Genomic DNA, 13874 nt, shown 5'->3' with positions numbered 1-13874 from the left:
AGCCGTCTGGACCACAGGGGCGGTTCCAGCAGGCTGAGGCAAGCCAGGGAGGCTGCCTGGAGGAGGTGGCCTAGCCTAGACCTCCGCAGGCCGACTGGAGTGGACTGGGAGGTTTCTGGGCCGGGCCAGGCAGGGGAGGAGGCCATAATAATAATGACAATAATAGTAACAGTTTCCTTAAATCAAATGTCAGGTAAAATGCTAATCAGGTTGTTTGCATAATCTCTTTGGATTCCTGTACAGGAATTCTGCTGTTTTTTGTTGTTTTTTTTTTTGAATGAGAAAACTGAGGCCCCATCACATGAAGTGACTTGCCCACGGCTACACAGCTGGTAAGTGGCGAGGGTGGGATTTGAACCCAGGCTGCCCTGCCTCTTCTAGCCTGGAAGGGAAATTCATTAATCACTTACTTTCCTCACTGCCATTATTCCCTCCTCGCAGGTGAGGATATGGAACCTCACCTGAACCAGGGCAGCAAGCCTAGGCAGAGTAATGAGATTGGGAATTGGTGATCAGGATGCGGGGGCCCTGGGTCAAGGAGGAAGTTTGAATCTTGTCAACTGACTGAAAGGTGGTACAGATGGAAATAGTAGTTAAAAAAAAGATCACCATTTATGGAACCCTTCTCATGTGCCAGGAACATGTTCCAGGCACATGTATGATTTCCCTGGAGCTCAGAGAAGATAAGACACTTGCCCAAGGTCACACCGCTAGTAAGTGGAGAGGTCGGGTTCCAGACTCATGTTCACAGCATCCTGCTGAGATGTGTGAGGGGCAGCAGGAAGAGAACCAGAGGAGGTGATGATAAGGGGTTTGGGATCTTTTTGTTTTAATCTTTTTTTTTTAAGATTTTATTTATTTGATAGAAGATACAGCGAGAGAGGGAACACAAGCAAGGGGAGTGGGAAAGGGAGAAGCAGGCTTCCCGCTGAGCAGGGAGCCAGATGTGGGGCTCAGTCCCAGGACCCTGAGATCATGATCTGAGCTGAATGAAGGAAGATGCTTAACAACTGAGCCACCCAGACACCCTTCATTTTAATCTTTTTAAGCATCACTGAGTGCGATGAAATAATCTGAGGGGACAGCATTGGGTTTATTCATTCAGAATTTGCTTTTTGTCAAATATTCAGCAAATTCCTACTGTTATGGGTGCTGTGGATAGACAGATGAAGTAACCAATAAAATACTAGTATCCCAAATATATAAAGAATCTCCACAAATCAATAAGAAAGACAGGCATTACAATAAAAAACAAACAAACTGCAATTTTTAAAAATGGGCAAAGACTTAAATAGGCAGTTCATAAAAGGACACATCCAAGTAGTTAATAAATGTCTTAAAAGTTGTTAAATGTGGGGACGCCTGGGTGGCTCAGTTGGTTAAGCAGCTGCCTTCGGCTCAGGTCATGATCCCAGCATCCTGGGATCGAGTCCCACATCGGGCTCCTTGCTCCGCAGGGAGCCTGCTTCTCCCTCTGACTCTGCCTTCCACTCTGTCTGCTTGTGCTCCCTCTCACTCTCTCTTTGACAAATAAATAAATAAAATCTTTAAAAAAAAAAAAAGTTGTTAAATGTGGAGCCTGGGTAGCTCAGTCGGTTAAGCATCCAACTCTTGATGTTGGCTCAGGTCATGATCTCTGTTGCGAGATCAAGCCCCTCAGTGGGCTCTGTAGTGGTGCCACAGAGAGCCTCAGTGGGCTCTCTGCTATGCATCCTTGATTATGAAGGGAGTGAAAACAAAACCACAGTGAAAAGTGAGGGAGATAGTCTGTGTCTGTGTGGCTGGATGGAGCACCTGCCCTGTCCCTAGCACTGTGCTGGGAGGCAAAGAATGAGAACCACAGAGGTGGGGCTTGCGCTTTTGCGGGCAAGACAAGACTCCTTCGGGGCAGGGCCTCCAGCCTGTGCTCCTCTGCCTCCCCAGAGCCAGGCACAGGGACTGGTGGGCTAAGGAATATGAGGATCACTCATCCATCCATTCATTCAGCAAATATTTATTTAGCACCTGCTACATACCGGGCACTGTTCTCTGCACTAAGAGTATAGGAATGAAAAAGGCAGACAAAATTCCTTGCCCTTTGAGAAAACAGTGAACAAGAACAGTGGATGAAATGAGTTGTGGGAGAAGCAGAGGGCAGAGTCAGGTGCAGAAGCCCTGAGTCTGGGCTGCACCACGGATGCCCAAGGAACAGGGGAAAGGCCTGTGTGCCTGGGAGGAGAGGAGGGGAGGGCAGTGATGGAGGGAAGATTTGGGGAGGTCTGTGGGTCAAGGGAAGGATGTTGGCTTTTACTTTGAAGGAAGTGGGAGCCCTGGGTTGGGGGTGTTGGTCAGAGCAGAGGACAGGTGTGATGTGACATGTGTTTTACAGGATCATTCTGGCTGCTGTGTTGACACAGACCGTGGAGAGTGAGGGCAGAAGCCGGCAGACTTGGAGGAGGCGACTGCACTAGTGTAGGTGAGAGATGCTGGGGCTGGAGCAGGGGTGACTGGAGGAGGTGTTGGAGAACAGATGAACGAATGCAGGTGCAAACAAATAGAGGCATGAGAGTGGGTGCAGCCAACTGGGCTTGGCTGAATCCAGGATGGCCCCCTGGAGGAAGAAGTTTTAAGGGAGGGAGCCAGAAGTCCTCTTTACACAGAAGAATGTGGCATAAGGAGATCCTTACCACAGCCTGGCCAGGTGGGTGGAAGTCCCCCCTTGCAGAGCAGACATCCCAAGTCCAGGGTAGATGGAGTTGCTTAGGGAGCCATGCTGTGTGGGCGTCAGACAGACCAGAGAGTGCAGCCGGCTTCCGTGACTTTGGACGTGTGACTCAAAAATGAAATCTGAGCTCTTTCCCAGTCTAGAAGGCCTGCAGAGTCTACCCCTCCCACCCCCTGTTGCCTCCTGTAGAACCCCTCTTCTGTCTCCCATTGCTTGCTGCACTCTGGTTACACTGGGCTCCTGCTGTTCTGTGAGCCTGAGAGTCTGCTCAGAACCCTCCCGTGGCCACCACCTCACTCAGAGCAAAGGCCTAAGTCCTCCCTGGGCGCAGGAGGCCCTGCTAGCACTCTGTTCCAGCCACATAGGCCTCCTAGCTGTTCTTCAAACACACCAAGCATGTCCCCACTTCAGGGCCTTTGTACTGGCTGTTCCCTCTGCCTGGAGCCGACCTGCTCACATCCTCATGTGGATACTGCTTCCTGTCACTCAGGTCTCAGGTTCAGTTTCACCTGCTCAGAGAGGCCCTCCTTGAACCTGGGTGTAGAAGAACTTGCCTTGTTTTATTGTCTTCATAGCACAATTAGGAATTATATTAGACTTTCACACATGTGCTTGCTCTCTGTGTGTCTTCTCTGGACTATATGTTCTGGACAGCTGGACAGAGCTCCAGCTAGCATACATGGCATCTAGAGGGGAATTGGAAGGAGGCAGCCCTTCCCCCCAGCAAACACATCAGCTTGACAAGCAGAGCACAGGCTGAATGAATTTCAGTCCCACTTGCAACCCTGGTCTGGTGCTTTTGCACAGTGAACAACCTGTGTAACTGCACATAGTGGCCCTGGTCAGGAAACTTGGTTATCTTACTGAAGGCAAGATCTGCAGTGCTGCATGGAGTATAGTAAGTATGCAAAAAATATTTGTTTGAAAGGAGGGAGAAAGAAATAAGGGAGAGTGGAGGTAAAGGAAAGAAAAAGACTGTATCAGTCAGGACAAGTTTTGCAACAGTAACAAAGAACCCCCCAAATCTTAGTGGCTGAACTCCACAAAGGTTTATTTTTTTTGTTCCTGCTACATCATTGTAGCTCAGCAGGAGGTTCCATTCATTATAGTCAGTCAGGGCCTGGCCGATGGAGTCACTACCACATCAAACACACCCTGTCCAGGAAATAGAGAACCCCGGCATCTCTCACTCCAGTGAGCAAATGCTTCAGCCCAGAAATGTCATGGGTCACTTCCTCTCACAACTCATTGGGCAGAACTATAGTCATATGCCCGCCCAGTCACACAGAGGTCAGCAAGTGTCACCTGCCTGTGTGCTTTGAAGGGAGAGTCAGTTTTTTTGTGCACAGCACTAGTGACCATCGGTGCCAATAGAAAAATAAAGGGGAACGTAACCACTCCGAGCCTCCATTTTCTCATCTGCTAAATGGGCATCCTCGTAACATAATATCCAGTGTGGCCACCAGCCGATGGATGGTGGACGTGTGAGGATGAAGGAAGGTCACAGCATAGTTTGCTTGGGGTCTTAGCAGGTATTAGCTGCTCATATTACTTCTCTACAAGGTTTGTAAGTGCTGGGCCCTGGATTTGAACCAAGGCCAGTCTATTCTCTAAATATTTCCTAAGCCCAGTAGGGGGCTAACAGTGTGGGAGAGGCAACCTGAGGCCACCGCCCAGGCCCTGAGTGCATTTTCCTGCCCTGCAGATCTCCTGAGGGAGCTCACGCTTCTCGCTGCTCATGCCGCTGGGACTGGGGCGGCGGAAAAAGGCGCCGCCTCTGGTGGAAAATGAGGAGGCTGAGCCAGGCCGTGGGGGGCTGGGCGTGGGGGAGCCGGGGCCCCTGGGTGGGGGTGGGGCAGGGGGGCCCCAAATGGGCCTGCCCCCCCCTCCCCCAGCCCTGCGGCCCCGCCTCGTGTTCCACACCCAGCTGGCCCACGGCAGTCCCACGGGCCGCATTGAGGGCTTCACCAACGTCAAGGAGCTGTATGGAAAGATCGCCGAGGCCTTCCGGCTGCCAGCTGCCGAGGTACCCACTGGGGAGCTGGGCACCAGGGTCCCTGATGGTGGGCTGAGGCCTGGGCATGCCTCCTCCTCGTGAGCTGTGGCTCAGATGCTGAAGTTCCATACACCGAGGCCTGCTTCCTAGTGGATCGTGAGAGCTGGTGGCCACACTGGATGCCAAGTTCCCATCAGTCATTAGGATGCCTGCACTCCAGTGAACTATGGAGAGCTGGAGATTAGGGCTGAGTGTTGAGTTCCCATTAGGCACTGGAGGCCTATGCCCCGTGGACAGCAGAAATGGGTGACCAGGGCTGGATGCGACATTCCTATCATGCATTAGAAGGCTTGCGCCCCAGTTGATTATGGGATCTGAAGGTCAGATGCAAGGTTGATTTCTCTGTGATGCATTCGGAGGCCTTACCCCAAGGACTTGGGAGCTGAAGGAAGAGAGGCAAGAAGAGCAACAGTAGGACTGAGCAGGAAGTAGATGCAGGGGTCCCAGTAGGTGCGGTGGGTATTCTCTGCCCCTTTATTTGTTCCACAAGCCCTTACTGAGCATCCACTGTGTGCCAGGCTCTGTGCCCTGGGAGCTGCAGGGAGTTTTTGCTAGAACAGAAATCCCAGCCCTAGCAGAGCTGCCTCCTGGAGGGGGGCACTCTGGGACGGTCAGGCACTGGGGTGGGGACCCACAGCCCTTTCCCAGCTCCCTCCTTGCCCCTCAGGTGGTAGTTAGCAAAGGGTGAGGGAGGGAGGTAAGGGTTGAGTGTCTCCCGCCCATGCAGGTGATGTTCTGTACCCTCAACACCCACAAAGTGGACATGGACAAGCTCTTGGGGGGCCAGATCGGGCTGGAGGACTTCATCTTTGCCCACGTCAAGGGGCAGCGCAAGGAGGTAGAGGTGTTCAAGTCAGAGGAGGCGCTGGGGCTCACCATCACTGACAACGGGGCCGGCTATGCCTTCATCAAGGTGCTTGTGGGGATGGGGCCCCCGGAGTCCTGAGGGTGAGGATGGGCCGCGGGAGCGAAGGCCAGAGCCCTGGGGGCTGACAGCTGCTCTCCCCGCAGCGCATTAAGGAGGGAAGCGTGATCGACCATATCCAGCTCATCAGTGTGGGTGACATGATTGAGGCCATCAACGGACAGAGTCTGCTGGGCTGCCGGCACTATGAGGTGGCCCGTCTGCTCAAGGAGCTGCCCCGAGGCCGCACCTTCACACTGAAGCTCACAGAGCCCCGCAAGGCCTTTGGTGAGGGAGCTTCCACCTCGACCTCCGTGGAGGCCCTAGCTGCTTGGGTTCAGGCCACAGTGGCAGGGAGGCACCAGCAGGTGGCGCCCAAGGCCAGCCAGCTGCAGTGGAGTAGGGGGATAGCTCCGCCTTGCCCTGGGGAGGGGGTGCTGGCTCTACGCCCAGCCTGGGAGGAGGGTGAGAACAAGGAGGAAGTTGCCCCCACACCGAGCTTCCCCGAACCATTAGCCCAGCCAAGCGCCCCCAGCCCTGGCAAGCTACCCCCCCAGCCCTGAAAAGCCAGGGTTGGCTGCCCTGTTTCCGCACCCCCACTTTTCTGTCTGACTTCACTAACTCTCTGGAATGGGCCTAAGGCCCCTGAGGTGGGGGTGGGGGACTCTCAAACACTTCCCCAGGCAGATAGGGCTGGTCTTTGACCCAGCAGCTGTATCCCCTTGGCCTTGGGGAAAACAGCTCAAGACCCAGACCCCACCCCCTTCCTGTCCCTCAGGCCCTGGGAACAGGGCCCCCTTCTGTCTCCCCTCCAGCCTTTTCCATTCTCAGCCCCTGCCTGTCCTTACCCCCTCTCCCCCGCTCCCCGCTCCATGCCAAGCCTGGGTCAGGAGTCCTGCCCTCCTGGGGTCACCTCAGACCCCAAATCCCCAGAGCCTGCAGAAGCTTGGAGAAGGTAGAAGGGGGTATCAGAGGCCAGGCTGCTGGGGTTCCTGCCCAAGGTATGCTGGAATTGGGCTTCCCAGACCCTTACCCCTTCCCTGCCTCCCACAGACATGATTGGTGTACGCTCAGGGGGTGGCCGCCCAGGCTCTGGCCCCCAGCTGGGCACTGGCCGAGGGACCCTCCGGCTCAGATCCCGTGGCCCTGCCACAGTAGAAGATGTGGTGAGTATTCTAGCCAGGGCCCAGCCCTCCTTCCCGGGGCATCCAATAGATTCAAATCCACCTCTGCCACACACCAGCTCTGGGACATTTGTTGGGCAGGTGGGCCTCAGTTTCCTTGTTTGTAAAGTAGGGCGGATAGTAATACCGTCACAGGTTGTGGTGAGGATGAGCTGTGGGTCCGTATGTGTAAAGTGGTGAAAAGAACATCCCGCACTTAATAGGTACAATTATAAACACATTCACATTATTGTGATGTCACTGTCCCTCCCCCCGCCAGCCCTCAGCCTTTGAGGAGAAGGCGATTGAGAAGGTAGATGACCTGCTGGAGAGCTACATGGGCATCAGGGACACGGAGTTGGGTGAGTGGGGATGTCTGGATCTGGGTATGGGTGTGAGCCTGGGGAAGGGGGCTTCTAGGTCATGTGGGGCTGGGTCTAACCTGAGGACCTCGGTCATCTGTGCTTCCATTCTGCCCCCCCCAACCCTTGTCCAGCGGCCACCATGGTGGAGCTTGGAAAGGACAAAAGGAACCCAGATGAGCTAGCCGAGGCTCTGGACGAACGGCTCGGTGACTTTGCCTTCCCTGATGAGTTCGTATTTGACGTCTGGGGTGCCATTGGGGATGCCAAGGTCGGCCGCTTCTAGGCCCCCTTCCAGACCTCTCAGTGACCTGGCTCCGCTTGGTGGGAGCCCCCCGTGGGAGGGCCACCATGGCCTGGACCCCAGCATCTGGCTTGGACCTTTGCTCCGCACCCCAAGGATGACACAGAGAGTGGAGGTGGGCCCGGGCCTCTGCCCCACTCCAATCGGTACCACCCCTCCCCAGTTCCCACCCTGGCGGTGCCCGGTCCCCCCTTGCCATGTTCCCCACCTACCTCAGCTGGGTCAGGCACAGGGGGTGGGGGGAGGGACCAGCCAGATTGGGCGGCCACCCCCGCCCCCAACACTTTCCGCATCAGCTGCCAAACTGGTCTCTCATCTCCCTGGGGCTTGTTTGGGGGTCGTGACCTCCCTCGTTTCCTGCTGCAGGGAATGCAGAAGGGGGGCATCCCCCCCTCAGCAAATGCAATAATGCCCTCCCCCGACCCCGTGCCCCACCCAGAGAGGAGCCCCCTCACCGTGGAGTCTGTTACCTCCGTATTGGAAACACTAGTCTGCTGTGAACCCCGAACCTCCCTCCCTCCCCTGCCCTCTGTGTCTCCCTCAGCCCAGCCCCAGACAGAAGGGGCAGGAGAGAGGATGGCAGTGGGCTTTTGTATCTGAATTTGCTGTCTTGAACATAAAGAATCTATCTGCTGTTGGACCTGTGTGGCGGCTTCAGCTTTGGCTTCGTGGTGGGAGAAGGGGGTGAGCCAAGGCTGGGAAAGAATGTAGCAGCTGAAATCCATCCTCCTTGGGCTCCAAATTGAATTAGGAGCCTGCATGGGCCACCCCCCCCCAACCCGTTCCGCCTGATGAGGTTTCTGGCTGCGGGCCACCAGGCTTCCAGTCAAAGGCCGGAGCTTCCTGGCCTACTGAGGTTCAAATCTTGCTCCCTCTCGAACAAAGCCTCCCGCCACCTCAGGCCTGATGTGAACAGTGGGTGCAAGGCTGTTATCGCCCAGGGCCACGGGGAACACCTGGGCCAGGCTGGGGGGCGGTGCAGAAGCTTGGCTTGGGAAAAGAAAGATGGGGGCCTGGGATGGAGGCCTGCTAAGGCAAATGCTGTGGGGAGGAGCCCCGCACCCAAGACCGAGGGGAGCAGTCATGATGTGGCCCCCGTTCCTGCTGACCCTGGATGTGTGGGGTCCGCTGGCGTCCATGGTCTGCACTGGACATAAACCCAGCGTGCTTGTTTTGACAACCGACTTCATCCTTGAGGATTGAGTGGGGATCAGGGAAGGGGGGTGGGCCCCTGGCCAGACCTGGAGGGAAGGGCAGGAATTGAAGCAAGGGGAGCCAGGCCAGAGGTCCTTGCAGGAATGTCTGAGGTCAGCCCGCTCCCCTTTTTCATGCCTCCTTTCAGCAGGAGGGCCTGCCCGGGAAAGGAGCTGGGAGGGATGGCTCGGCTTGGGGTGTGTGTGCAGCCTTCTTGGGGTGGGATGGAGACCGCTGTTGGTAGGATCCCTCTCAGTGTCTCTGTGCTGGTAAACAGCTCAGGTCGTGAAAGGATGTAGCTGTGTTTCTCAGCGTTTAGGCAGTAAGACTGTGTCTGACAGAGTTTTGGTGGTTTTTGACTCTGTCGAGGGAACAGGATGTAATGACTGTCTTCATGTTCCAAGGTGTTTGTGGGTGTAACCTGCAGCAATCTGTGTGGAGTGTGGCCCTGTAAGGGCAGCTCGCGGTGAGGGTGGGGGGGGGGGTCCCAGGCTGTTGAGGGTGTGAGTCTCTGGGTATTAGGAAACACCTAACACCTGCGTGGGGTAGGTGTGTTGACCAGCTAGATCTCCAGATGTCCAGGAGGTGGCACTCCTGTATGTGTATGGTGTATGGAGTGTATTCATGGTGCTGGTCTTGGACTTTTGGGGTATCTGTGGGTGATATGGAGTGTGGCTAGTGGGCTTTCTCAGAGTAGGGATTGTGTGGGTCTCCGTGCTGAGACTGGATCTCCCAGCACTTTCTCACGGGAATGCATTTCAGCGTTGTTGAGAGCAATTAAAGCAAGTAACAATGGGGGCACCTCTGGGGGTCATGGAGGTGACACAGTCACAGTGCATTCAGGTGTATGACAATGGCCTACCCCAAAGCTCTGAGGAACATGGCTACTGCTGAGCTGGAGACAGGCTGACGGTATCTGGTCTTAGGGTGTTAAGAGATATGATGGTGTGTAAGTGTAAGATGTGTGTGTATGTGTGCCCTTCCTTCTCAGGGCAGGATGTGAGGCTGCAGTTGTGTGTCTCAGGAGAGAGTCCCTGATCACCTGACCTCTTGGTTCCCCTGCCCCTCTTCAGCCTCCTCCCCTGCCCCCCTCCCCCAGGGTATGACTTGCTGCTGGCCCTGGCTGGAGCTCTAAGCCCCTGTGTAAATAGTGGGCGAGTCTCCTGGCCAGGCTGGGCCTGACCCAAGTTGGTCCACATGAGGCACTGCCCACCACCACCGACCCAGCATCCACGAAGGCTTTGGCAGGGCAAGAGGGTGTTGTGGACCCCAAACAGGGTTAGCCCCCGACCTCACAGTTCCTGTGGGGGCAGAGGCACCCCCTGCAGCCGCCCCAGTGCACCGCCCTGGGCGATGCTCACATTTTCCAGTGTTTAGATTTTATCCGCTTTATTAATGAGGCAGGCGAAAGGCCCGCGCCTGGGGGGAGGGGAGGAAGAGGGCTACTCCCGCCCTGCCAGGGGGAGGGGGTCATGGGGAACCAGGCCAACTCCCCAGGAGCCCCCTTCCTGATGGGGCAGCTGGGGTCCAGAGTGGCCCCTGCCCACTGCCAGGAGCACAGAGGGGTCTCTGTCACTTGGGGGGGGGGGCTGTGGGCGCAAGATGGCTGGAGCGGCCCCTGGAGGCCAGAGCGGGCAGCGGGAGGAGGCAGGGATCCGAGGAGCCGCCCCAGGAGGGAGGGAAAGGGAGCGGCCAGGCCTGCCAGAGAGCTCTAGTGCAGCGGGCGTGGGTGCAGCAGGCAGCAGGCGATGGGGACCTGGAGTCCCAAGCTGTGTGGGTAAGAAGCCTGGGGCATGGGGATGTCTGGTGGGGGAGGAGGGTTTGGAAGATGGGACCATGGCTACTTCAGTCACTCTGTCCTGTGTTCTTGACTCCCAGCCCCATCTGTCTGTCCCTGTCAGTCTTACTGTCTGTCTAACTGCCTTTCCCATGTGGCCAGCAGGCAGTTCTGCCCTTTTAGTCCTCACCTCCAGGTTATCAGGGATAGGTGGTGCTGGGTCCGCCTTGAGGTCTTTGCGGCAGAGACCTGGAGCTGGTGGGAATGGGAACCAGAGGGCATCCATGGTGAGGCAGCTGTGATCAGGGGCAGAGCCAGGGTGAGACAGTAACAGAACCCTCGTGAGTGTAGGGACAGGGATGGTGGGGACAGAGATGTGGCTGTGGGGAACAGGGCAATGAGGTGGGGAGAGATGTGCCCATGGTGGCAGAGGGGGTGCTGTGAACATCAAACATGGGACTGGAGAAGAGGTGACGTGATGGTCGGGGATGGGGCAGCGAGGTCAAGTGGGGCCCTGCGATCAGAAATGGGTCGGCAGGTGTCAGATAGAGCCAGGGGCAAGGACTTCGCTGTGGTGCAAAAATGAGGTGGTTGTCAGAGCTAGATCTGTGACGCCCAGCGGTGGGGACAGACTCGAAGGCCAGAGACCCAGAAACCAAGGTGGACGGAAAAGGTGGTGAAGGCAAGAATGAGGCCGCAAGCAAGAGATGGGCTGATGAGGCAGAGATCAACGGGGTGGGGAATAGGGCAGCCAGGGTCATCTGCAGTGGCGTTGGCAGAGTCGACAGAAGAATGCCGTGGCATCAAATGGGTCCGGTTGATCCGAGGTGGGACTGCCTGCCGGTCCCATTCGGATGGTGGGCAGTGTGCTCCTAGCTGGCCTCACCATGCCCTCTTCTCCTCTCCCCTGCCTCCACCCCAGCATCTGACATGAGTCTCTGCGGGCCCCTCAACCTGAGCCTGGCTGGCGAGGCGACCACATGTGCGGAGCCCGGGGCTCTCAACGCGTCGGCTGGGCCTCCCTCCGGCCGGGCAGGCACGTCGCCAGCGCTGCCCATCTTCTCCATGACCCTGGGCGCCGTGTCCAACGTGCTGGCGCTGGCGCTGCTGGCGCAGGCCACGGGCCGCCTGCGGCGCCGCCGATCGGCCGCCACCTTCCTGCTGTTTGTCGCCAGCCTTCTGGCCACTGACCTGGCAGGCCACGTCATCCCCGGGGCGCTGGTGCTGCGCCTGTACGCGGCGGGCCGCTCGCCGGCGGGTGGCGCCTGCCACTTCCTGGGAGGCTGCATGGTCTTCTTCGGCCTGTGCCCGCTGCTACTGGGCTGCGGCATGGCCGTGGAGCGCTGCGTGGGCGTCACGCGGCCGCTGCTGCACGCGGCGCGCGTCTCCACCGCCCGCGCGCGCCTGGCGCTGGCCGCGCTGGCCGCCGTGGCTTTGGCGGTGGCGCTGCTGCCCCTGGTGCGCGTGGGCCGCTACGAGCTGCAGTACCCCGGCACGTGGTGCTTCATCGGCCTGCGCCCGGCGGGCGGGTGGCGCCAGGCGCTGCTCGCCAGCCTATTCGCCGGCCTCGGCCTGGCGGCGCTGCTCGCCGCGCTCGTGTGCAACACGCTCAGCGGCCTGGCCTTGATGCGCGCCCGCTGGCGCCGCCGCTCTCGACGCCGTCCTCCTGCATGTGGCCCCGATGGCCGCCGTCTCCGGGGGGCGCGCGCGCCCCGCTCAGCCTCAGCTTCGTCCTCCTCGTCCGTCGCTTCGGTCCCCGGCGGCTCCCCGGGCCGTGGCTCAGCGCGCCGAGCCCGCGCTCACGATGTGGAGATGGTGGGCCAGCTCGTGGGCATCATGGTGGTGTCGTGCATCTGCTGGAGCCCGCTGCTGGTGAGGGGCGCACACGCCCCTCCGGCCAGGCTCCTCCCTGCCCCCTCCCTGGCCCCTCCCACCCCTTTCCCTCCTAGGATACCTGGGTTCTCCCTTTGCAGCCGGGGCCCCACCCCCTCGAGGCCCCAACTGTCAGGAAAGACCGCCTTTTGGCCTCTCCGTCTGACATCCCACCCCCTCCACCCAGTCCCCTTTTCTTACTCCCTCCCTGGGTCTTTGTAGTTCACCCCAGCCAGGCAAGCTTCCTCCCAGCCCCACCCCTCAGACCCGGACGCTTCATTCCCTAGCACCTTCCACCACCACCCCATCCCGTCTCTCTTCTCCCCTCGGTCCCCAGCCCTTCGGGATCCCTGGGACGTCTCTCCTTTTCTCGAGCCCCCACTCACTGAAGGCCAATGCTTCTGCCACGCTTTCTTCGCCCCTCTTTCCATAGTTCCTTCTTATGAAAACTTCCATTTCCCCTTCCTGTAAGCCCCTGCCCCCCCTCACAGCTCCCTTACCTTCCGGCCACGCTCCCATCCATCCCAGCCCCACCCTCGGCCAGCCCCCTTCTCTTCCACCTGCCCCAAAGGCTCACACCGGCTTCTCCCGCAGGTGTTAGTGGTGATGGCCGTCGGGGGCTGGGGCTCCAGCTCCCTGCAGCGGCCGCTGTTTTTGGCCGTGCGCCTCGCTTCATGGAACCAGATCCTGGACCCCTGGGTGTACATCCTGCTGCGCCAGGCGGTGCTGCGCCAACTGCTTCGCCTCCTGCCCCCGAGGGCCGGCACCAAGGGCAGCCCTGCGGATCTGGGCCTAAACAGGAGCGCCTGGGAGGCCAGCTCGCTGCGCAGCTCCAGGCACAGTAGCCTCAGCCACCTGTAGGCGAGCCAGGAGTCCCAGCGGCTAAGTCAGACTACCCCGGGCCGGGCCCAGGACCGCAGCGCGGAGCCTTCGGGGGAATAAAGTCCTTTTGAGGACCTGCGCGCGGGGCATGTGTCGGGTCGGGGCTGCGGCAACCCTGTGACCAGGCGGGGGCGATAGAGGCGCCGCCTGAGCCTCCGGGGTGTGCAGTTCCGGGACTCTCCATGCAGAGGCGCAGAGACGCCACACGAGGAGCTGGAGCCGCTGGAGCCGCTGGAGCATGCGCAGAATTTGCCACGGCTCCAGCCCCAGAGCCCTGGTTGTCTCCAGGAGCAGCTGAGTCGGAACCCTCGGCGCTTTGCGCTCCTGCCGCCGACAGGGCTGACCCCAGCAACAGTTCTCTCATTGTGGCCCTGCTCCTCTAACACATCCCCAAGGCCACCAAACCACACCCATTAAGGGCCTCAAACTCCAGTGCCCATAAACACAGCTCCCAACCCTTTCCCATCTCGCCTGCCCATGCCCAGAGTGCCCACCTCCCCCTAACCCTCATCAAGTGACCCCCCGCCCCGTACCATAACCCAGGGCATCTCCCCGTCACTCCTTATGCCCCTGGCCACCCACCGGATCTGCACCCACCAACTCTCCCCATTTCCAAGTACACGAGCTCCTGCCCCGCCCCCCATGCCACCACTAGG

General features: G+C 58.5%; 2 protein-coding genes across 2 annotated transcripts; both read left to right on the top strand.

Moving 5' to 3' along the window:
* Nucleotides 1-264: 264 nt before the first annotated feature.
* Nucleotides 265-8130, top strand: GIPC1 (GIPC PDZ domain containing family member 1). The gene is made up of 8 exons (XM_032313665.1): nucleotides 265-332; nucleotides 2369-2455; nucleotides 4410-4730; nucleotides 5488-5673; nucleotides 5772-5952; nucleotides 6718-6830; nucleotides 7108-7189; nucleotides 7324-8130. The coding sequence occupies exons 3-8, from the start codon at nucleotides 4443-4445 to the stop codon at nucleotides 7473-7475; spliced, it is 1002 nt and encodes a 333-aa protein (XP_032169556.1). The 5' UTR covers nucleotides 265-332; nucleotides 2369-2455; nucleotides 4410-4442; the 3' UTR covers nucleotides 7476-8130.
* Nucleotides 8131-8234: 104 nt separating this feature from the next.
* On the top strand, nucleotides 8235-13872 carry PTGER1 (prostaglandin E receptor 1). Its single transcript, XM_032313637.1, has 3 exons — nucleotides 8235-10464; nucleotides 11387-12336; nucleotides 12931-13872. Exons 1-3 carry the CDS (start codon nucleotides 10290-10292, stop codon nucleotides 13195-13197), a joined length of 1392 nt encoding a protein of 463 aa, XP_032169528.1. The 5' UTR covers nucleotides 8235-10289; the 3' UTR covers nucleotides 13198-13872.
* Nucleotides 13873-13874: the final 2 nt, after the last annotated feature.

Source organism: Mustela erminea, chromosome 1 (assembly GCF_009829155.1).
Source record: "Mustela erminea isolate mMusErm1 chromosome 1, mMusErm1.Pri, whole genome shotgun sequence".
Classification (NCBI taxonomy): Eukaryota; Metazoa; Chordata; class Mammalia; order Carnivora; family Mustelidae; genus Mustela; species Mustela erminea.
Note: the sequence above shows the minus strand (reverse complement) of the source record. Positions and strands in the feature narration are given on the sequence as shown.

Coding starts and splice junctions, on each gene's coding strand:
- PTGER1 (XM_032313637.1), top strand. CDS start 10,290: ATGGCTGGAGCGGCCCCTGGAGGCCAGAGCGGGCAGCGGGAGGAGGCA. Junction 10,465..11,386: donor TGGAGTCCCAAGCTGTGTGG/GTAAGAAGCCTG, acceptor CCTCCACCCCAG/CATCTGACATGAGTCTCTGC. Junction 12,337..12,930: donor TCTGCTGGAGCCCGCTGCTG/GTGAGGGGCGCA, acceptor CTTCTCCCGCAG/GTGTTAGTGGTGATGGCCGT.
- GIPC1 (XM_032313665.1), top strand. CDS start 4,443: ATGCCGCTGGGACTGGGGCGGCGGAAAAAGGCGCCGCCTCTGGTGGAA. Junction 5,953..6,717: donor AGAGCCCCGCAAGGCCTTTG/GTGAGGGAGCTT, acceptor TGCCTCCCACAG/ACATGATTGGTGTACGCTCA. Junction 7,190..7,323: donor CATCAGGGACACGGAGTTGG/GTGAGTGGGGAT, acceptor ACCCTTGTCCAG/CGGCCACCATGGTGGAGCTT.